Here is a 24,518-nt window from a genome sequence, read left to right as displayed (position 1 = left end):
AAACCTCTTAAATTCCGTTTTTAATTCAGAACAAAATGCTTTGAAAGTCTGTTAGCCAAAGGGCAAACTTTTTTTTTTTTAATGTATATTTATTTTTGGAGAGAGAGAAAGACAGAGAGACAGAATGCAAGCTGGGGAGGGGCAGAGAGAGAGGGAGCCACACAATCCGAAGCAGACTCCAAGCTCTGAGCTGTCAGCACAGAGCCCGACGCGGGGCTCGAACTTACGAACAGTAAGATCATGACCTGAGCTGAAGCTGGACGCTTAACCGACTGAGCCACTCAGGCGCCCCCAAAGTGCAAACTTTTGAAGGTTTACAGCAAGGGCAAGCAGAGAAAGGTCAATAAATTCTAATCCTTTAACGTATTTTGTATTTGAAAGCTTTTATAACGAAATTAATATAGTATTCTATATCATAACTCCATAAGCTAGTTGAATGGAAAACAAAGCTTAATATGCCCAAGATAATATAAGAGACGATATATTGAATTATAGCCTCTCTACAGACTAAAAGTAAAGCCAAATACACAACTGCAGGAGGGAAAGCCAGAAATGCCCAGCCATCAAATCGGAAGGCAGAAAATCGTATTATTCCTATAATAAAAATGTGAACTTCCAATCTTTCAAGTGAATGCCTAATAACCCCTGATTAAAAGATGACGTTATATTTCAAAATCGTTTCCCTCTCGGGGCGCTCGGGGCGCCTGGGTGGCTCGGTCGGTTCAGCATCCAACTTCAGCTCAGGTCACGATCTCGCGGTCCGTGAGTTCGAGCCCCGCGTCGGGCTCTGTGCGGACGGCTGGGAGCCTGGAGCCCGTTTCGGATTCTGTGTCTCCCTCTCTCTCTGCCCCTCCCCCACTCGTGCTCTGTCTCTGTCTCAAAAATAAATAAACGTTAAAAAAAAATTCAAACGTTTCCCTCTCTCAGATATACCTGGATGCGACATGGAATCAAATGCATTTATGGGAAAGAGGCATGAAAAGAAATGCACACGACACGTAGCTCTTTCTCTTACCATTGTCGCCAGAAGGTAATGACACAGTGTTTGTTGGTGCTGCCTCCGAATTCACTTTTCCGTTCTCAAATGTGTCGTTTTCGGGCTGCTGCAGCTGCCAGTTGAGGCCAAAGAGATGCATCGCTGGGGGTAAAGAATGCGAGTTGTTGAAAAGTCTTGTTTTTAGCTAGGACGGCACATGGTGAGCATGTTTACAACAGGATTCGTACGTAACGTTAACACCTCCGTGTTCCGAAATACCAAAGATGATTGTGTTGCAACAGTTAGAAAATAAACAGCTTCTAACACAATCGCAGTGTAGGTATCACTGCAGCACAATATTGGTACCAGAAAACTCTGGGGAATGAATCTCTATGTGCTCTGCTTTGTCCGAGTTCCACTCCTCACCATCGCGGAGGTAAGGGGTAAAGTGCTCTGCAGTGACATCTGCTAAACTTGCCTGACCTCAGGCCATTTGCACATGTCGAAACCTTCGTTGCAACATCCTTATATTCTCAAGAAACATGACGCTACTCATTTGGACTAAGGTAAAAAGTAACTACTGGTCTCACCGATAAATTTGCTGGCCTACGAAATGATCAGAATGGATTTAGATGCACAAAACAGAGTAACACTGGACTATTCTAAATTTAAGACGAGTTTATGACATTCCATTAAAAAATGGCATGGATGACGTAACATGTTATGTGTCAGGTAATTTCAGGTAGAGTTTCTGATGTGGGTATGATAAGCTTGCAAATTTATGAAAACTTTGTAAATGTGTTTACTGATTTTCTTTATTTAAAATATTTAGAAAGTAGATGACTATACGACTTTATAATCATAAATTTATAAATGTAATAGAATTTGAAAAATTTTATTTTTAATATATTTGAAATATTCAGAACAATCACTGTAATAATACTGACTGCTAACACTCAACTAAACATTCATTGGTGTTCCACAGAATACAGTTTCAGAATTAATCCCCAAGGAGGCTAAATATCCACAGGGAGACACAGTTGTAGTCACGATACGTATTGGAATTTACGAGAGAGGTGAAGAAAGACATAGTGTTTAAGAAGTATTGTTAGACACAGCATGATAACTACCACTGTCAAAAGGCAAGCCCTTATTAAATATGCAACATATGTAGTAACACAATTATACTGGCACAGTGGAAAGAAGAGGGGTTTAGATGTTAGATTTTGGTTTAATCCTCAATTTGGGATTAAATGATGTAATACTGTTAATACTAGTTTTACTTAGAAAATGAGGTTGGTCCTTACTTAATAGATATGAACTTTCTAGATGGTATAGGTCTATGGGGGCATATGATGGACAGTTAGTTAATACATAGCAGGACAGCTCCTAGTACTTAAGTATTTCATTTATTTATTCTGTACTCTACTGAACTATATGAAGTCACCTGACCAGACCATGGAACCTCTCAACATATAGTCCCTTCTGTCTGTAATGCTCACCATCCACTGTAAAATATCCATTCATCACTCAGATGGTAGGCACCAACGATGTGGGGAAGCCGTCTCTGACTGGGCCGACCATCTCTGTCAAGACCATTTTCATTTACTTTTGTATCTCATGTACCTTATACGTAGGAAGTCTTAATAAGTGCCTGTCAAGTTCATGAAATCTATGTTCTGAGGTTTCAAAATCAAGAAAACAGTTGTGGATGAAAACACAGCAATTTAAAGGAAAAGTTAATAATATAAAAGAAGTAAGTGGATAAGAGTAGGGTGTTATATTATTAGTGAGTGATTAACGACTGCATTAGCATAACAGTATACGAAAAGTATATAGTATATAATAGTATATGAAAATAGTATATGAAAGTCCCCTAGTACCATATACAATTAAAGTTAAAAGATTCAACAGTTTGATTTGAAAAGATTTCAACACTCTACAAGTTTCGCCATCTTTCATTAACAATACCTGAAATACAATCATAAGTGATTGTATAATAATATACAAACATAATAATACAATAATATATTATATTATTATAATATATATAATATATTATCATTATATCATATATATCATATATAATATATGATCATATATATATCAATATATATCAATATATATCATATATATGATAATAATATATGTATCAATATATATATCAATCAATATGTATATCAATGTATATCAATATATATCTATATATCAATATATATATCAATATATATCAATATATATCATATATATGATAATAATATACAAACATAACCCTAATAAGAAACACAGCAAACAGATACACACAGAGCTACATCTACCCTGTATATCTGTAAAATGTATATACTCCCCTCTCGAATTATAATCTGCCAGCAACTCCTTTCAAACTCTGGTTTTTCAAGGATTAAGATATACGTTATAGAATCCTTGAATTCAAAAACTGTCAACTTGTAAGGAAGTATAGCTTCACATGTCATTTTGCATTAAATTGCTTAGTATTTGAGCGGCAAAATGTCAGGAGCTTTCTAAACATTTATTGCTTCGTATGTTTTTCAAGGTTTCAGATATTTCAGCAATTTTTCAATGAAATAATGGGAACTGGTCCTGCATACAGGAGAAGGTTTGACAGACGTACTTTGGCATGCCAATGATAAATATTCCGAAAGGGTCAAAGTTTCTCCACAAAATAATTTATCATCATCGTGGGCTTTTATGTAACATAAAAAGTCTCCCAGGATGATAGATTTGCTTATATTATTGGTTTTAATAGACTTTGAAGTCAAGAGAGAGAGAGAGACTCAAGAGAGAGAATCAACGGAAACTGCACAATGTCAAATATTAGAAAGTGATCTTATGTGTGTGTTTGGAGAGTGATTTTATTTTATTTTGGTTTTTTTTTTTTTTGCAATTTTTTTGTTTTATTTTTTTAGGCAATAGCTTTCTCATATATATTTTTCTTACAGAAAATCTCAATAAAATGAAATTCCATTTCTACTTAAGATGTTGTATAATGAGAACCCTGCCCAGTAATATTACATCTCTTAACATCGCATTGAAAACAGAGACCAACAAGTTGTTTGGTCTTGGGGTATTATGTACTTTGAAAATCTTGGGCGTTTGGTATTGAGTGATGCTCTTGACGCTCATTACGTGTAACTTGAGATTTTTATACAAATACAGGGTGTTAGTCAGACTGACTCCAAAAATGACAGAGGCAAAGGCAGAGGCAGCAAACTCATAAAAGTCAAAAATGCGATAGAAATTACTGAGCACTGGTGCAATAAAACTCTGTGGGAAGTCTTGGCAGACAAAGGCAGGGAAAATCGGTGAAATAAACTACATATGCAAATAAAGGCGGATGAGCTAATCCTTCAATGCCTGAGCTGGAAAGCACGTTTGAAGCCATGGGAAGGCGTCTGGTGCCACTACTCATGAAGGGTAAAATCAATCCTTGATTTATGCATGAGCCAGTGGGGGGGCAGGGGGTGGTCCAGAAGTGGCTGGGAGCTAGCTCTGTGCTCTTGTGAGCCCCTCACCCCCGGGGCAGAGAGCTTAGGTGGGCAAGCCTGCACACAGTGTTCCTTGTGTTGGTGTTAGATCTCTTTTTAAAGAAAACATTCACTGGACATTTACTATGTGTCAAATGTGTGTTACTGCCTCACCTGTTTTATCTCCCTGAATCTTCACAAAGACCCCACTTAATACTATTTTTTTTTTCATTTTAAATCTGAGAAAATTGAGGCTTTTAAAAATATTTTTCAGAGAAAGAGAGAGAGAGAGAGAGAGAGTGAGAAGGGTAGGGGCAGACAGAGAGGGAGGGAGAGAGAGAGAGAGAGAGAGAGAGAGAGAAAGAGAATCCCAAGCAGGCTCCACACTGTCAGTGCAGAGCCTGGTGCAGGGCTTGATCTCACGAACAGAACTGTGAGATCATGACCTGAGCAGAAATCGAGAGTCTGATGCTTAACCAACTGAACCACCCAGGCACTCCGAAAACTGAGGCTTTTTGAGAGTTTTAGGTTTCAAGCAGGTCAACAGTGGACGTTGCCCTTAAACCCAGACCTGGAGGACAGGCATTCCACAACATGCCTGTCCTCTCTTCTACCGGGGGGCAGTGGAATGTGAAAATCCACGCAGAAGGAGGTGAAATGTGACTTTCGTGGGGGCCGCAGGCTAGACAATGTTTTCTACTAGATCTAGAAAACTGAAGGCAGAGATAGTATCTGACGGCGGAGGATGGGCAAAGATATTAATAAGGAACATTTGTGTATTCCAGGCACAGTTCTTCTGTATGAGTACTTTTCACTGTACTATATTCTCTTTTTGAGGAGAATAATTTACAGTAATAGGATAATGATGGAATTAACAACGGGCTATTGCGGTTAACTCTAAGAGTCTGAAAAACAGCGATTTAAAAACTACATGTAAACGCTACATGTGTGTATTTCAAAGTTACAGAAAGAGCATTCATGTAGCTTTAATCTTAAAAAATTCATTTCTGATATCTTGTTTCACAGTTTTATATTGCTATTTCCATGTATTTCTGGGCGGTTTTAATGAGGGGCGGGGGCTGGATTCATATCTAAAATGTTACTCAAGGAAGAATGGAATTTGTGAATGGCAGCAGTAACTATATGTCTGCTCGAGTGTGTTTTTTTATATTTTAAAATACTTTGATGTCTATTATCTTCCAATAATGTACTGCCTGACGGGGGTCATTATCCCTGTTGTGAGTGAAACACAGGCAGAGAGAGGGTTAGTGACTTACCCAATGTTTTTTAAAAAGTTAGTGCAGGGGCGCCTGGGTGGCGCAGTCGGTTAAGCGTCCGACTTCAGCCAGGTCACGATCTCGCGGTCCGTAAGTTCGAGCCCCGCGTCAGGCTCTGGGCTGATGGCTCAGAGCCTGGAGCCTGTTTCCGATTCTGTGTCTCCCTCTCTCTCTGCCCCTCCCCCATTCATGCTCTGTCTCTCTCTGTCCCAAAAATAAATAAACGTTGAAAAAAAAATTCTTTAAAAAAATAAAAAGTTAGCGTAGAAAGACAACTCATGATACGAGATCTCTTGACCCAATTTCAGGACTTCTCTTCCTATACTGTGCTGTTTTCCTTCTGAATTGTTCTGAATTAAAACTGAGCATTCACATTAAAGAAATTAAAAAGAAACTTAACACAAATTATTAATTTATTTTTTGACAGTACATATAATCAGAAGCTGTCCATTTGTCAAAATTGGCTTCTAAATACAAGATGTTTACCCAGTGAAAATGGCAGCATTTTAAAATCATTTGTTCGCTGTTTGTCTGGAATTAGAACGTATTTTCTTTGTATTAAACATCTTAGAAATTATGGTTAAGTCCCCAGTTGGTCTACAAACGTCTGTCCTTATATCCAATAGAAATAAATATACACACAGCACCAAAACGCATGAACAAGAATGTTCTCAGAAGCATTATTTGTAATAGCCACAAACTGGAAACCCAGATGTCTGCTAGCAGGAAAGAGGAAAAACAAATTATAGTGTAGTCATACAAGGGATTCTATAGACCAATGTAAATGAAGAAGGCATTGCCAGATGCAACAGTATGGATAAATCTCATAAGCACAGTATTGAGCAAGAGAATCCATTCACAAAAACAAACAAACAAACAAAACCCACGAATATTGTGTAAGTCAATGCGTATGAAGTTCAGAAGCAGATAAAATTAACTGGTAGGAACAAAAGCCACCAGAATGATTACCTCTAGGGAGGCGGGGCTAGGTAATGACTGGCAAGAGGCCATAGGGTACTTCTGGAATGCCAGGAGTATTTTATTTTTCTATCTGGGTGGGGGTTCCACTGGTATGTTCGCTTATGATCTGTATACTTTTCTAAATGAATATTACACTTAAATTAAAATTTTTATTCTTGGGGCACCTGGGTGGCTCAGCTGGTTGAGCGTCTGACTTTGGCTCAAGGTCACAATCTCATGGTCCGTGAGTTCAAGCCCCACATCGGGCTCTGTGCTGACAGCTCAGAGCCTGGAGCCTGCCTTGGATTCCATGTCTCCCTCTCTCCCTACCCCTCCTGTACTCACATTCTGTCTCTGTCTCAAAAATAAACAAACATTAAAAAAATTAAAATTTTTACATAAAAGCAGTCCATCTAACACACAGCAAAAGTAACGAATGTGTATTTTCACTTCCCCACACCCTCCCTGCGGGGGCTTGTCTCTCTGAGGCTCCTAGGTGTTCATTTAGGAAAGATACCAATGTAGAAGGGGAAGTGACTCCATCAGAGGAATTGGAAGGAAGAGCGAGGGAAGGCTTCTTCAGTGCAAATCTTGGGTGTCAGAAGGAAAGCAATTTGATCAAACAAATTCATGTACTGGGTTAACGACTGTCAGCTCATGGCCACCCCAGACTGATTTGTAGTTTAAAACCATTGTGACTCGTCTCAGTGAGGATGGGGAGAAATTAGACCCTTGTGCACGGTTGTTGAGATTGTGAAATGGTTCAACTGCTCTGGAAAGCACTATGGTAGTTCCTCAAAAAAAAAAAAAGAAAAAAAAAAAGAAAACTGGAACAACTGTATGATCCAGGATCCCACTCGTGGGTTATACAACTCAAAAGAACTGAAAGGAGGGACTCAAAGAGATGCGTGCACGTTCGTGTTCACAGCAGCACTGCTCACAGCAGCCCAGAGGCAGAAACATCCCCATGTCCGTCGACAGAAGAACGGATAAAGAACACGTGGTAGGTACGCACAATGGACTATTACTCAGTCTTAAAAAGGAAGGAAATCTTGCCACGTGATATAACATGGATGGACCTTGAGGACGTTATGTTCAGTGAAATAAGCCAGTCATGAGAAGACAAATCCTGTTTGATTTCACCTATAAGCGGTATCTAAAGTAGTCGAATTGATATGGTGGTCACCAGGGGCGAAGGGTAAGGGAAAACGGGGCGTTGTGGGTTAAAAGGTGCAGAGAGTAAATTCCGTAAGATGCCGAAACGCTGGAGATCTGTGGCACAGCAATGTGGATATGTCACAGAGCCCATGAACTGGCCAGACTGCTTGTCTACCACTTAAATCACGCCCTTAATTTCCCTGCTTCCGTGCCTTTGTTCCTATCGTTCCTGGCTTCTGGGATGCCACCCCCAAGTTGTGTCTGATGAGCTCTCGACCGGTACCCGGAGGTCTAGTTGACATGATACTTCTTCATGAAGCCTTCCTGGAATTGAGAGCTACTCTGCACTACCATAACACTTTGTAGTATTTAACCTGAAACATCTCACTTTGTATTTGAATGGATTTTTTACTTTCTGCAGTGTGAGGCGTGGGGAGTTGCAAGAGAACACGAACCTTTGCAGCTAGGGGGTAAAACATGCACTCTGAGGGGAAAAAGAGAGATGAGTGTGAGAAGAAAGGGAATAAATGATAGGATTTTAGCTCTGAAAAAATAAGAGACGATCGTTAAGGGAAAAGTTTAATACATAATTCAGTTTTTTCAACATTGTGCTTCAAGTGGATCTTAGAGGCCTGGATCTCTGTGGCTGAACGGGTCCCTGAGAAACAGGGGTGACTAACAGAGCCTCTGAGACTGTTAACCGTAAGAAGAAGCCTTGGGGGCACTGAGTCTAATTCCTCCCTTTTTCTCAGGGTAGGAGAATCTAGATTTCCGAGATGACGCCCAGTCTTTTTAAATTAGTTGTAATATCTAATAACATTTGTCAGCCTCAAACGCAATGAGCATATTTTTAAGAACATCACCCAAGTCGATCATAAAAAAAAAAAACACAAAAAACTATCATGATCATCAACTCTAGGAGTAACTCACATGGGTGGTAAGCCACCAATCACCAGAGCAACCTATGTTACTAACGCCAAAAGTCTACTTCAGACTGTATCTTTTTAGGTTGCCTCACGGTGTTCTTAGATTACAACCAATCTGAAGATGTTTAAAGTGAAATATTTCTTCTATGATTTAAAAAAATCCATTCTATAATCTCTCAGTTTTTCTTCTGTAGGCTTTCCCAAATCATGGTAAGACCAAAAAGAAACAACCCTCACTGATCGAAATAGTTCTGAGACAGTATTCTAGTGAAGTATTATCAGCGAGATTTTACGACGACATTTTCTTTCAGACTCAAAGGCCATTTGAGTGAAAGAAATTACAGCATACGTTCCTTCTACCTTTCAAGGCTGATGGAGGTGAAAGGAATCCGCGATATTATAGCTATTTTACCTCTTACCCATAGAAAAAAAGGGCATGCCATTGTTTTTACCCAGTATATGTTGGTTTGATACGTAAAAGCCAGCATGTGGCATACTTGAAACCAAAATGTGTCATTAAAGGAAATTATACGCCACCAAGCAGCAAGTTCGGCGCCATTTTTAGTTCCAAGTTGCGAGAAAAGGTGCCAAATTTTTGATCTTGTCTCTGGGGACCATGCCACGAAAGTTGTTATCACAGCTACTATTATTTCTACTGGCATGATTGTGTTCTCGGATACTGCCAAACACGGATGGGAAGGAGGGGTGGCGACAGCTGGTGACACGGTCCAGCAATCTGCCAGAACCATGGAGCAAATTATAGGGGATGTTGTGAAGCGAACACAGAAGCAGGCACCCTTGCCATCGGAAAGCCGAACGTAGCTTTATGCCACCAGAACCCTGACGAGTAACATTCTGAGGCTTTGGCAACTTAGAGGGTAGTTCTTAGCGCGCCTGCCGTTACTGGCTAAGTGCTGTTTAATATTACAAGATCAAACAAACATTCTCACAAAGACAGAAAATAAAATATGAGGTAATACGAGAACCAGAAAATATCATCTTGAGAAGGTCTGCAATTCAGTTTTGTTGACGCTTCCAAAGCCTTGCAAGTTCACCGACGCAAGCTAAGGTCTTGAAGTTCCCCTTTCTTGTAACTGACCTCACATCTACCGTGGTGCGTTTTCCCAGAAATAATCTTTCTGAGGAAGATTCATTAAGAACATGTTAGGGGCGCCTGGGTGGCTCTGTCGGTGAAGCAGCCGACTTCGGCTCGGGTCACGATCTCGCGGTCCGTGAGTTTGAGCCCTGTGTCGGGCTCTGCGCTGACAGCTCGGAGCCTGGAGCCTGTTTCAGATTCTGTGCCTCCCTCTCTCTGACCCTCCCCTGTTCATGCTCTGTCTCTCCCTGTCTCAAAAATAAACAAATGTTAAAAAAAAAAAAAAAAATTAAAAAAAAAAAAAAGAACATGTTACCAGAGGTGGCAAGAAAAGAAAGTCAGAATTTGACCTTCTATAGTGAAGGGCACAGTTTGCAACATATTGCCTGTGGCACCTCGTGGAGCCTTTGTTTATATTAAAAGAGAAGTGGGTCCCGTCTCGATTCTGGCTCCAACTACCTGTGGGACCTCGGCAAATCACTGGGCTTCTCTGAGGCTTATATCTCCCGTTTATATAAATATCGCACGGAACGATCTTTAAGGTCTCTTCCAGATTTAAGTTCTTTGGTCCGTCAATATGTTTTAAAATAGGAATATTTAGACTACACCATGGAGTATGGGCAAAAACATCAGGCACCAGTAAGATACCAACATATTAGAACACTAATGCTGTCCCCTTTTTTTTTTAATTTTGAAAATAAAATGGCAGAGGCCAAACTACCACGTCATGCACACAATTCCCTCGGTATCTTGGGCTTTGAAGGCAACATTTCCTCATTTTTTGTTTCAATTTCATGAATACATACATACACATGATGCGCATGTGCGGTGATTAGATTTTATGGAACAAAATCAGAAAAATCCTCTTTAGTATAAAGTAATGATTTGATGTGATACATGCTTACGGGATACAGCCCGGTTTTCAATGTGAAATGAAAGCATCTCATGTAAAGATGTAGTTTGTAACTTGGACCCCTACTGGTCTGAACTGTCATTAGGAATACATAGTTTTCCATAAATTAGCTTTTGTTTTGGATTTCCTGCTGTGTTCATATACATGTTGAGGGAGTGTGTTAGGCAATATTTTGGCATTTGAATCCATTATTATTTGTTATTAGCTTTCTAAGTCTAATATTATTCCAACAGTCTGTATCCTATCTCCCAAGCATGGTTGTATTTATTTATCTCACTATCTATCTATCTATCTATCTATCTATCCATCTATCCATCCCAAATATGGTCACTCAAAAATCAGTATTTTTGGAAAACTTTCATATTAATACGTATTCAAGCTGTCATGAAGGAGAAGGGTATTATCCCAACCATAGGATATTTTGATATTCAAAGGAGCTAATAACACTTGAGTAGGAAGTTCCTCGGAGTATTAGAAGATAACATGCTAAAATCATAGATTTTATGTAAACTAACAATTTTTCGGGGAGGGAGGGGGAAAGAGAAAAGGAATGGCTGCTGACATATGTCCATTCTGGGTCTTTCTCCTTTCTATTCTGTTTTTGGCATTATGTTGCCAATGTTAAGGTAGAATCACTTGGGTGATGAAAATGTCTTGATGAGATAGTGATTCAGTTACGTAGATTTGCCAGAATATTTGACTCCTGTTCTCTTAAAAATTAAGTGTATATTAAAAATTTCACTTCTAATTTCATTGCTTTTTTTTTCTTTCCTAACTGTGTCGACTCAGTGTGACACATTGAAGGTGCCATTGAGGGGACAGTTACTCTAGCCGCCCAGTGACGGCCAATGACGAGGCTGACGGGGCTTATGAGAATCCAGCTGTTGTGTCTGTCACCAAGGGAATTAAATCAGGACTTCGAAAACAGACTGTTTTCCTAATGTTTCCTTCATTTTCTCTCATGTCCAGGCTCTGTTTTCTGAATGAAAGAAGCATTCAGCCTCCAAGCTCATGGAGAGAACAACGTGTTCGCCATTATGATTAGGTGTCCAAAGGGGCCAGTCATTATCAATCGACTGGATAATCCTTGAGGAAACAGTTGTCAGCATTAAGGAATATGGCAAGAGGACCAATTTCAAGAGCATTCAAAATACACAATGAAATCATTTACATGATGTATGGACCATTCCCTGCATGCCAATATACTGACCTTGCTCTTCTCACGAAATGTACGTAACAGAGGATTCATCAGCGACAGCTGTTAGCAGCTTTGCCATTGAAACCTCATGGATCTACTCATTATTCAAAAGCCAGTTTTCATCTGGATTCCTTTCTTCTGTAATAGCGTTAAGAGCTGTATCTTACTTTTTTGTAACCAGTATGTATGCATGTTAATAATCTACTTAAACAGAGAATCTTTTTGGCTTGTTTTGACTATTTGGCAAAGGGAGTAGAACAGACCTGAAAATTACAATTCTTTGGAAGTGTAAGACACTTTAATCCTCTTTATTAAAAGACCCGACTATTAAGGACATGGAGATTCCTAGAAGAAAACTGGTTTATTAAAATATAGCAAAGAGCAGGGGCACCTGGGTGGCTCAGATGGTTAAGCGTCCAACTTCGGCTCAGGTCATGATCTCCCGGTCCGTGGGTTCAAGCCCCGCGTTGGGCTCTGTGCTGACAGCTCGGAGCCTGGAGCCTGTTTCAGATTCTGTGTCTCCCTCTCTCTCTGCCCCTCCCCTGCTGTCTCTGTCTCTCCCTCTCTCAAAAACAAATAAAAACATTAAAAACATTTAAAAAGCATACGGCAAAATCCAGAGAAACATCCCCCCCAAAATAGGCCATTTCTCCCAAAGAGGGAAAATATGATCTGTGAGTGTGTGTGTGCACATGTGCGCATGTGTGTGCATGCATGGTTGTTGAGTGGCAACTTGCAACAAGATCAACGACCCTTCGGGAATCTGGGCACAACCAGCTCAGGTAGTTCGCTGTTTATCCACGGTTCATCAACAAAAATGTGGTCACCGTTGTCTGCCTCATCAATTCTGACGAGTGACGTGCAATCTACCTGACCACTTCAGGCACCTGGTACATGACAGTAACTTTGACCGATCGTATCAGTCTTCCTTGACCGTCTCACGTCATCACACAGGTGGGAACAGATCCTCGGAAGCCAGTGTTCCAGATGCTTCCCCATTAACCTGGGCTGACTTGGAGGGCAGGTTTCCTTACTTATGAACTTATCTTGATGATTACTGATGGATATTTATGAAGCATTTGTGGACATTCACGTCAAAGTGAAACACAAAGGAAGTTATCGTCTCTGATCAGGACACCGGCTCACACTGTCAACCCGCCTTTGTCTCTGGGGGTCTCACACTCCTTTCCTAAAAATAAGTGGCCCACTTTCCTGCTTTAACCATGCATTGCTTCTCTCTCTGTGATTCTTTTCTAAGATTATAAAGAATTTCTCAGAAGAAGTGAAAAGCATCTAAAAATATCTTGACTCTAAAACTAGGGAAGAATGGTAGAATTTGTAATTATCTGAAATGACTGAAATAACATGGTTAGGTTTTATGTACAAATGCCGTGTACCTCACATAGGCTCACTAACCACATCACGCAGTTAGGTTGTTAAACTACAAACGTAGTTAGTGAAAAGATTAAGGATCTAGAATGAAATTAAAAGGCACAATCGGTGGGGGTGCCTGGGGGGCTCAGTCGGTTAAGCATCCGACTTTGGCTCAGGTCACAATCTCACGGTTTGTGGGTTTGAGCCTCGGGTCGGGCTCTGTGCTGACAGCTCAGAGCCTGGAGTCTGTTTCGGATTCTGTGTCTCCCTCCCTCTCTGCCCCTCCCCCCCCCACTCTGTCTCTCTCTCAAAAATAAATAAACATTAACACATTTTTTTTTTTAAACGACACAATCAATGAAGGGGACCTACAGCATTTTCCGTCTCGTCAGCAATGATTCCTATACGTTTTTTAAAAATGTGCCCATCGCCTTTATGATATAATTGTGAACCGTCTATGCCTTTTTATCTTAAAACTAAATATTTTTACACTTACATACTTATTTCCTCCGTGGGATTATTAGCTTAAAAATTTAAATACATTTATTTTCAGAGAACACGTTATAGCATCACCTTAAAGGAAAAATCAGTATCTCCTGATACAAATAGAAGACAGTAAGAATAAATGGACTAAACCGTAAGCGATGTTATTAAAATCTATGCAGAAATGATAGGCAGCAAAAGTGTTCTTTCTCGTGAAAGAAGGATGACAGATACGTGTCATGACATGCGATCATCTGCCGACAGCTTCGTCATGACAGAATCAGATGCGATGGGGTAAGAATACAAAAGGGAACACATTCCTCATTTTGTAATCCGGTCTTATTTATTCTCTCCTGTCCACGTACCGCCTTTAAATTCTTAAATCCCTGTGAGGAACAATACCTTGCGAAATGGTGGGGAAAAGTCCCAGATTCAAGATCAAGAGACCCAGATTATAGTCCCTGTTCAAATACACACTGTCTTTACCGCAGGGCAAGCCACTGATTCTCTGGGCCTGTGACTTCTCCTTCTAACAAGTGTGGCTATGGAATAGAATAGAAACCCCAGAACTAGACCCACAAACGTATGGCCAACTCATCTTTGACAAAGCAGGAAAGAACATCCAATGGAAGAAAGACAGTCTCTTTAACAAATGGTGCTGGGAGAACTGGACAGCAACATGCAGAAGGTTGAAACTAGACCACTTGCTCACACCATTCACAAAAATAACCTCAAAAGGGATAAAGGACCTGAATGTGAGACAGGAAACCATCAAAACCCTAGAGGAGAAAGCAGGAAAAGACCTCTCTGACCTCAGCCGTAGCAATCTCTTACTCGACACATCCCTAAAGGCAAGGGAATTAAAAGCAAAAATGAATTACTGGGACCTTATGAAGATAAAAAGCTTCTGCACAGCAAAGGAAACAACAAACAAAACCAAAAGGCAACCAACGGAATGGGAAAAGATATTTGCAAATGACATATCGGACAAAGGGCTAGTATCCAATATCTATAAAGAGCTCACCAAACTCCACACCCGAAAAACAAATAACCCAGTGAAGAAATGGGCAGAAAACATGAATAGACACTTCTCTAAAGAAGACATCCGGATGGCCAACAGGCACATGAAAAGATGCTCAACGTCGCTCCTTATCAGGGAAATACAAATCAAAACCACACTCAGATATCACCTCACGCCAGTCAGAGTGGCCAAAATGAACAAATCAGGAGACTATAGATGCTGGAGAGGATGTGGAGAAACGGTAACCCTCTTGCACTGTTGGTGGGAATGCAAACTGGTGCAGCCACTCTGGAAAACAGTGTGGAGGTTCCTCAGAAAATTAAAAATAGACCTACCCTATGACCCAGCAATAGCACTGCTAGGAATTGACCCAAGGGATACAGGAGTACTGATGCATAGGGGCACTGGTACCCCAATGTTTATAGCAGCACTCTCAACAATAGCCAAATTATGGAAAGAGCCTAAATGTCCATCAACTGATGAATGGATAAAGAAATTGTGGTTTATATACACAATGGAGTACTGCATGGCAATGAGAAAGAACGAAATATGGCCCTTTGTAGCAACGTGGATGGAACTGGAGAGTGTGATGCTAAGTGAAATAAGCCATACAGAGAAAGACAGATACCATATGGTTTCACTCTTATGTGGATCCTGAGAAACTTAACAGAAACCCATCGGGGAGGGGAAGGAAAAAAAAAAAAAAGAGGTTAGAGTGGGAGAGAGCCAAAGCATAAGAGACTCTTCAAAACTGAGAACAAACTGAGGGTTCTTGGGGGGTGGGAGGGAGGGGTGGGTGGGTGATGGGTATTGAGGAGGGCACCTTTTGGGATGAGCACTGGGTGTTGTATGGAAACCAATTTGACAATAAATTTCATATATTGAAAAAAAATTAAAAAAAAGTGTGGATAATTATATTGGATTTACTATGTTGCTATAAGGAACAATGATAGCAGCTAAAGCTAATTGAGCACTTACATTTTATCAGGCACATTCATTATTTTATTAAAGGTCTCCAAGAGCTGTACTCTTACTAATCCTAGCTACACTGATGAGGAAATTCAAGTTTATGGAGGGTAGTTCCCTGCTCAAGACTCCACAGCTAGTAAGTGACAGAGGTAGGATACAAAACTCAAATCTTCCTGCTTTGAGGGTCTACATTTAAAAACAGCATTCTGAAAGTATGTTGTAATGGGATAATGCAAATCATCGTGGTAAAGATTACATCTCACTCATCTTCGTGAATTCAGTGTTTCGGAGAGAAATTCAATAATTGCTACACTTAGTGGAATTAAATTGACTGTGCTACTTGGTAATAATTATAAGGAAATGCCCATAAAAAACAAATTCCACTATGAAAGAGTACTTGCATCATTTTTTTTTCCCCACAATGAAGGAACCCGTATTCTAGAACCACATGCAGTGACCTTCAAGGTCATCTTGGATATCCTTCTGTAGTCCCGGGAAATGTAGGGAAGTACCTGGAAGGTGTTCTCTGCTTTAGGGGCAGGAGGCCTATTACAAGTGACGAAAGAGCTCCCTAGTGAAGGCAGATGGAAAGATCAGTCTGTGGGTCAAGTATTAGGGAGAAAAGACGATTCTAGTATGGAGCCGGCCAATGTTACGTCACCTTCCCGACGAAGACCACTGGGAAAAGAGGACTAAGTTCCGTCTTTGGAAACCTGAACAAGTTACTAGTGATGGAATCCACCAGGTAAAGGATAGACTGGGAGTTCTTGTCTTTCAAAACCCTGAATTTTCTCTCAAAAACCATCTGAGGAGTATACAGAAGTGGGTCTAGATTCAAATAGAATTGTTCCTTGATTCCGTTTGTTATGTACTTAAAATGCACAATGGGACGGGTCTCAAAGTAATGTCTTTTAGGTCCAACTCAGTAATAGTAATTGGACAGGCTGACCTCTATGGTTATTAGAAGCAGAGCAACATGGTTTTCATTTCCTAACAATGTTTGAAATACAGGAAACATATGCGTTAAATTTCTTCAAAAGAGATTAATAGAGTACTCAGGGATGTTGAGAAAGAACTCACAAATACCATCTCTTTTAACAGTGTTAAAACTGTCTCCTGGGCATACTTAACAAACAAAACTCTCAAGGTATGTGTATTTGTTATCTAAAAACAAGGGGATGGGGTGCCTGGGTGGCTCAGTCGGTTGAGAGTCTGACTTCGGCTTAGGTCCAAATCATGGCATGGGTTCAAGCTCCTCATCGGGCTCTGTGCTGACAGCTCAGAGCCTGGACCCTGTTTCGGATTCTGTGTGTGTCTCTCTCTCTCTCTCTCTGCCCCTCCCCAACTCATGCTCTCTCTCAAAAATAAACATTAAAAAAATAAAACACAAAATAAAATTAAAGGGGGAAAAACAAACGTAAACAGACCATAGATTTTTGTGGCAATTTTTTTAATTAAAAAATTTTTTTAGTCTTTTTATTTTATTTTTGAGAGAGAGAAGGAGGGAGGGAGGGAGGGAGGGAGGGAGGGAGAGGGAGCATGCATGTGAGCAGGAGGGGAGCAGAGACAGAGGGAGACACAGAATCTAAAGAATCAGCACAGAGCCTGATGCGGGGCTCGAACTCATGAGCCAGAGCCCTGAGATCATGACCTGAGCAGAAGTCAGATGCTTCACTGACTGAGCCACCCAGGTGCCCCCTTGTGGCAATTTTAAATCAAGTTGCCCCAACCTTCCAAGGTTAACATTTCTTTCCCCCTTCTAGATGGTTACCTACAAGATGGGTTCCCAGCTACACTAACTCAACAACGAAAACAAATGTGTATCATCACTTTTTGTCTGCAGACACGTCTCGATTTTATCTTTATTATATCACAATATATTGCTCTTAATATTCCTGAAAAATGATTCTTTGGGCTACATTTCCGTTATGTGGTAACACTTCAGATTTGCCCTTACGTCAGCTTATGTCCAAACACACAATCCTACTTACTATTCAGGCTTTTGCAGGAAAACCTTTCTCTAATGCTCAGACTCAGGAAGTTCGGCCTTTGATGCGGTCTCTCGTCTCCTACGTTTCTCCTTTTTAAATAGTCCTCACGATGCTAATTAAGTGCTCAGTGTTTGCATGCCCTGAGATGTCATCTCTAAGAGGGCAAGGACCGTGTGATCTCGTTCGCCTCTGTATCTGTCACAGTGTCGCAATAAATAAATATTGAATGAGTGATGGATGGATGAGCGAACGGTCACTTCCTTTTCTGGTGTTACATTACAAAGTACTAACAGAGAAAGCGTGGAACCTTAATTTTAAGGAAGAAAGGCGAGGTGTGAGGAGTTGATTGACATTTTAAGGGTAAGCAGAGACAATAAATTGAGAGTCTATACGTACTTGAGTTTTATTTTACCCGTTATACTATAGGGCGAGACCTTTGTTTGAATAGAGATTCAATAGAATGTAAAGGTTTTATGATGAATTCCTTCCTCTAACTCCTAGCAATCTATCAAGTTTTTTAAAAAATCATTTATGTGCCAGTTACTTTTCCTTTCACCCCTCTGTGTTTAGATATTTCTCCCAGAACACACGGCTCTCAGTACCACTAATGTAAAAGCAAATGACATCTGCAACACCAATTAAATATTTATGCAATGTAGCACTGAAATGGTAAATATTGTATTATGCTTTCCACTTGTCATTAGTCAGGAGGTGTTGCTACATTCTGCAAAAACGATAGCCTAAAACAGAGAAAACAGCACCGTATTTCACAGAGAAGATATTTATGTCTGGCAGAAACTGGAGTTTAGCTGACTTGAAAGGTATTTCTTACTGTTGTCGTCCTTGGGTGTTTTTCAAGTCAGGGAGATCTTTATATTTGAATGGGAAAAACGGTCCGTTTACATAGAGTATTTCTCGTGGATTATTTACCTTCGCTGACCTCGTATCAAGCTGAGAGTAAAAGACATGATTCCGGGGGGAGGAGGGAAAGAGTGCATTTCCTATATTTGTATTAATTTCTTGAAATTGGTTGTGATTCCTTTTTTACGCGTAGTCATAAATATCGGGAGAAACTCAACACTGGGCGTCTTTAAGTTGTGCTAATAAAAAGCAGCAAAAAATTTGTCATGTCCACAAGAGGAGCGTGCAGTATACCTCCCTTGCTTGCTTTGGACTCCATTCAGAAGCTACTGACGCAATTATACAGAGGCGACCATAAAGGAACTGAAATTTAAGTGACCTCTCAGCCTCTGCTAGACTTCTACAGGATATGCGGACATAGAAAACTAGTATTTTCTATCCATTTCTACAGTTCACAGCGAAAGTCAGGACAGAGAACAAATATGACAAAATAGCTGAACTTTCTGTGGACGGACACACACACACACACACACACACACACACACACACACACACACACACTTCACCCACACAAAGTGCTGTTCTCAATAAGGAAAAATTACAACGATCTCGAACGGGTCCTTAGTGGATTTTCTCCTTTTTGGATTTACAGACTCACTGCAGAGTGCTGATAGTAATATGCTTTATCCTATCACTATTTTCCTCCTCTTCTAGAGGCGAACTCTTTCATCCTGATCCTGCGTTCACCACTGAATCAGGTTTAAATCTGTCCTTCATTTCACGTATCCAAGGATGATATAAAATATTGATATATTGATTTAAAAATTTTAGGTTATAAGCTTCAAGCCTCTAAAATATAGGCAATCTGTTTTTTTCTCCAATGTGATGAAATCACATTAGTATTATTAAAAAGGTAGCATTCCACCCCAGACAAAACGCATTTTGCAAAATGTAGTGCAACCAGGAGTTGAGGGAAGAAGGCGTAGTGAGAAATGGTATGTAATACGTTGCTTGGCTGTGTTCTATCACCTAATAAAACGGCAGTTTTATTACGAAGACATGTCCAAAAAAAAAAAAAAGAAGGTCACAACACACTTTATTTTGCCATGTATATTTAAATGGTTGATTTTTCATGAAGCACAAAGCGCTGGCATATTTTTCCTTCTGACCCTGAGCTGCATATACATAGCTGGTACCATAATCAATTTCAAGGTACACAGGGAGGTAAAAATGTTCATAAAATGCAAATCGACACAGAAGTAGGACAGATAACTGCCACAGCATCGTAACTGCAATGAACCTAAATCCGACAGGTTATGTTTTGCTAGATCTAGGGAATGCTTATGTTGTTAAACAGCCTTTTTAGCAGCCATGTGACAACATCTATTTTAGGAATCGGTTGGTAGCAGCTGTTCAAAGGAAATAAATAACTACACATGTATTTTTTAAACGAAAAGGAATATTGAAAATGCAATGTAGTTCTTCGCTTAGCAGCAAATGTGAGGAGTCCAGAAGAAAAACCATGCCGGGCTATTTCTTATTATTAGGAAATGAGTTAACAAATCAGTCCCTTAAAACTTAAGATCTGCACGGGGAAAAAAAAACATGGGGGTTTTGGAGGGAAATGGGATGCAACTATTAAACGGAACAGGGTTTTGTTTTTAGAGGTGATGGAAACGTTCTGAAATTGAGGGTGGTGAAGGTTGCAAATCGTGCAAATATATTAAACACCAAGTGAACTGCACACTTTCAATGGGTAAACTGTACAGTATGTGAATTATACCTCAATAAAGCTGTTATTGAAAAAAAATGCTGTCAAATGAATTACTGGTTGGAATAAACAGAGCCAAAAATTGATAATATATGCCAGTGCAATATAATTTGGTAAGATTTTTGTCTTCTCTCATTTTCCTTAAATTTAAAGAACTTGTACAGACACTTTTAGTGCTACTCTACTCGGGAAATTATTTGAATTTTCAGACTCTGTCTAAAAGTATACGGAAATGTCAATGAGGTTAAATTAAATGCCCATGATGGTGTCATTGGAAGTCTGACTTGAATCTGCTGTAGTTTTAAATAATGTTGACGTAATTACTCCAACATTTATTTGGACTAAATAATGTTCCAATAATGTTTTTGATTATGACAAGATTTCTGGCATTTTCTACCGTGTGTAGCATCAAGATTTTGGGTTAGCTAGGGGCGCCTGGGTGGTTCAGTCGGGTTGGGCATCCGACCTTGGCTCAGGTCACGATCTCGCGGTTTGTGTTCAAGCCCCGCGTTGGGCTCTGTGCTGACAGCTCAGAGCCTGGAGCCTGCTTCAGATTCTGCATCTCCTCCTCTCTCTGCCCCTCCTCTCTCTGCCCAGAGCTTGTGCTCTGTCTCTTGCTGTCTCTCAATAATAAAAGTTAAAAAAAAAATTTAAACAAAGTTTTGGGTTAGCTCCCACCCAGGAAAAAGAGCCTTCTGTGAGTAAAGAATAATCAAGCCTCCTCACTCATTTATAACTGAACAGAAGCAAAGCCACAGTAACAAAGAGACCATTCCTTTTTTTTAATCCATTCTTTGGTGAACAACTGTTGGATATTTGCCCCTCTTTATAATTTTAGAGCAGGAAAAGGAAGGAGAATGGGTAAATGCAGGCCCAGAAAAAGGGGGGCAGGTATTTTTTGATAAGTCAGTATCGCAAAGTATTACCACTGAGCTGCACCATTTGTGGTCTGTAGAATTTTCATTGTGTAAAGACACATCAATGTAAAGATTAAAGCATTATAGAGGACTGTAACTGGGAACTCGGTCATCTAAAGAAAATCATGTGACTCCGCTGAGAAGAATTTCCACGGGTACATGCCTGGACATTTGACTTTTAAAATTGCAATATGGGGGTGCCTGGGTGGCTCAGTTGGTTAAGCGTCTGACTTCAGCTCAGGTCATGATCTTGCGGTTCGTGAGTTTGGGCCCCCGCATAGAGTTTGGTGCTGACAGCTCAGAGCCTGGAGCCTGCTTCGGATGCTGTGTCTCCCTCTCTCTGCCCTCCTCCGCTTGCGCCCTGTCTCTGTCTCTCAAAAATGAATACACATTAAAAAAATTAAATCGCACTATGATCAATCGTGGCACATCCAGTCTATTACATATCAGCTACAGCTTCTCAATTCTACTCACTCCTCTATCCCAACAGGGCTTCATGCCCTCCCGCCTACACTAGTGTTCTAACAGGAGGCGTCTACACTTGTGCTGTCAATATGGCGGCCACTAGCCACGTGTGGCTGTTCGAGTTTAAATTAATCAACAACAAAATTTAAACCCAAATTCTGTAGTTCACTAGCCACATTTCAAGTGCTCAATAGCCGCATGTGTCTAGTGGCTACTGAACTGGACGGGGCAGAAAGAGACTGTTTCCATCATCGGATGTAACATTTGACAGAGCTGGCCTTGAGCCGCCTACTCAAGGTGTGGTCTACGGGCCACAGCGGCATCACCTGGGAGCCTGTTTGAGGCACACACCTCTTATTCTCGCTTCGGATCTCCTGAGTCATAATATGCATTTTCATAGGATCCCCACGTGATTCCTAGGCGCACGGAAGTTTGAGAAGCACAAGTCTGTCTTCAGATTACATGTTCTGGAATGCCACCGAAGCAACCTTATTTTGAGAAAACAACAACATAGATGATTCTTTTCCATTGCTATGTTTTGGTATCTGCAATTCCTTCCCTATTTTCAGTTCTTCAAAAACCTCAGGGAGGGGAGTATAATATAGGGGGGTCCTTGACACTTGCCAGTCCAGCTTCCGTCATTGACCGGCTGTGTGACTCTAGGTGAGACGTCTCCCTAAGTGGTAGATTCTTTTTGTTAAAGGGCTGATAGATTTTTCCTGTTAACTTCATACTGTTGTTGTGAAAATTCAATCAGGCAACTCATATGCCGCTTCAGACGCCATGTCCGGCACACCGTGAGGGCGTCACATGTACCACTATGTCACGTTTCTTCCTTCCCATGCTTTGGATGACATCTCTTCAAGGTGATCTCCCGCTAACCATTTTGTCATCGAGACTAGTGAACCAAATTCTTCCTCATCTTTTGGCCATCACCTGCTGGATTGGGTCTTTCCCCAACTTCTTCAGCCAGCGACAGGTGTTTTCCTTTTCTTCTTTTCTTTTCTTCTCTTTTCTTTTCTTGCTGTTGTTCCTAAGGCTCAAACTGCTACGGAAGTATGTACCGTTCAAAGTGTGCTTGCAAACATCGTTTGACCATGAGCTTCTGGAAGAAAGAGCTAATTTGAACCTCTAGCATGTATCAGAGTGCCCAGAAAAATGTTCACCTAAACCTAATTATTGAAAAACCATAAACGTACTAGAAGAAAATTTAAGTGATTGATTGATTTATTTAAAGTTTATTTATTGACTTGAGTTAAAACTTAATTCTTGTATTAACAATATTCATGAACTATCTATTGATTCAATGCTCCTTGATGTGTAGTTCGTCGACCATCGTCTGTCACACATTCAATCCAACCAGGTGTGTAAGCTCAAATGTACACAAATCAAAGGGAGAACGCTTAGAGAAGCCTTACTGCCACTATAGAATCTAGCCATCCAAGTCAATTTTACCTCAAAAAACATAGTTTTCATCTTTATTCTGTAGAGAAAATTGCTGTATTTTTGGTTGACAATGAAGCATCATCAGACGATGATTATATTTTCAAACATTAGTTTGTTGTTATTCTTAACAACTAGAGACCCTTACGTGTGATAACATATATTTGGAACATATAAGTACCATTGTAATGACGTATACCTGCCTATGACTCAACATAGTAATTTGAAATATTTTTTATAATATACTGATTTGCAAATATGGTTGATAATAAACTATTTCATGTGTCAAAAAAATAAAGTTTATTTATTCCTTTTGGGGGAGGTAAGGGCAGAGAGAGAGAGAGAGAGAGGGAGAGAGAGAATCCCAAGATGTTTCTCTGCCGTCACCACAGATTCCAACACAGGGCTTGATCCCATGATCCTGGGATTATGACCCGAGCCAAAATCAACAGATGCTGAACCAAAGGTGCCAATTTAAATAAATTAAAAGAACTCTTTAGAGAGTGAATACTTTATAGGTATAACATGACAATAAGATATTATAGAGAAACATTGATAAACGTGATTGCCTAAAACATTCTATACAACATATGGCAAAACAATTATGAGAAAAATTAAAAATAAATTAGAAAATATGTAACATATGTGACAAATGACTCATATCCTTAATGAACACTTGCAAATGAAAGGGGAAAAAGGAGAAAAGCCCCGTGCGGGAAACTGGGCACACATGAAGAAACAGAAATGGTCCATGAGTCTGTGAAAAGATATTCAGTAATAAACGAGAACAACAATAAAATGCTTTAGCCTAAGAGATTGGCAACGGTTAAAAGAGATTGGTTACTGATAATGAGTAGCATTGGTAGTTGTGTAAACAGGGTAATTTGGCCATGGTTTGCAAAATGTAAGACGTGCCTACCATTTTGGTATATGCTTTCAACGAATTTATTCAGATAAAAAATTTACACACACACACACACACACACACACACGCCTTTCAACGAATTTATTCAGATAAAAAATTTACACACACACACACACACACACACACACACACACACACACACACTTAAATGCATAAGGAAACAGTCACCGCACTTTTGGGACCGAGTGAAACACACCCACTAAATAAAATCAAACACATACGACGTTTCACAAATGGTAAGCGAGAAAGCTTGGTACCAAATGGATTAAAGGTATGGAACTCTAGCGTATATATGCATGGAAAAAATAT

At 40.0% G+C, this 24,518-nt stretch overlaps 1 protein-coding gene across 20 annotated transcripts in view; it reads right to left on the bottom strand.

The window, feature by feature from the left end:
- Positions 1 to 24,518, bottom strand: part of TENM3 (teneurin transmembrane protein 3) — a 1,294,211-nt gene that overhangs the window by 140,782 nt on the left and 1,128,911 nt on the right. For all 20 annotated transcript variants that reach the window (XM_086703136.1, XM_086703140.1, XM_086703142.1 and 17 more), the window contains one exon: positions 1,016 to 1,138. In XM_086703136.1, coding sequence (XP_086559262.1) covers positions 1,016 to 1,138 — 123 coding nt within the window. The remainder of the gene's footprint in view (positions 1 to 1,015; positions 1,139 to 24,518) is intronic.

The sequence above is a fragment of the Puma concolor genome, chromosome B1 (genome assembly GCF_028749965.1).
Source record: "Puma concolor isolate L17-30 chromosome B1, mPumCon1.1.hap2, whole genome shotgun sequence".
NCBI lineage: Eukaryota > Metazoa > Chordata > Mammalia > Carnivora > Felidae > Puma > Puma concolor.
The sequence above is the reverse complement of the archived record's forward strand: the minus strand, read 5'-3'. Positions and strand labels throughout refer to the sequence as shown.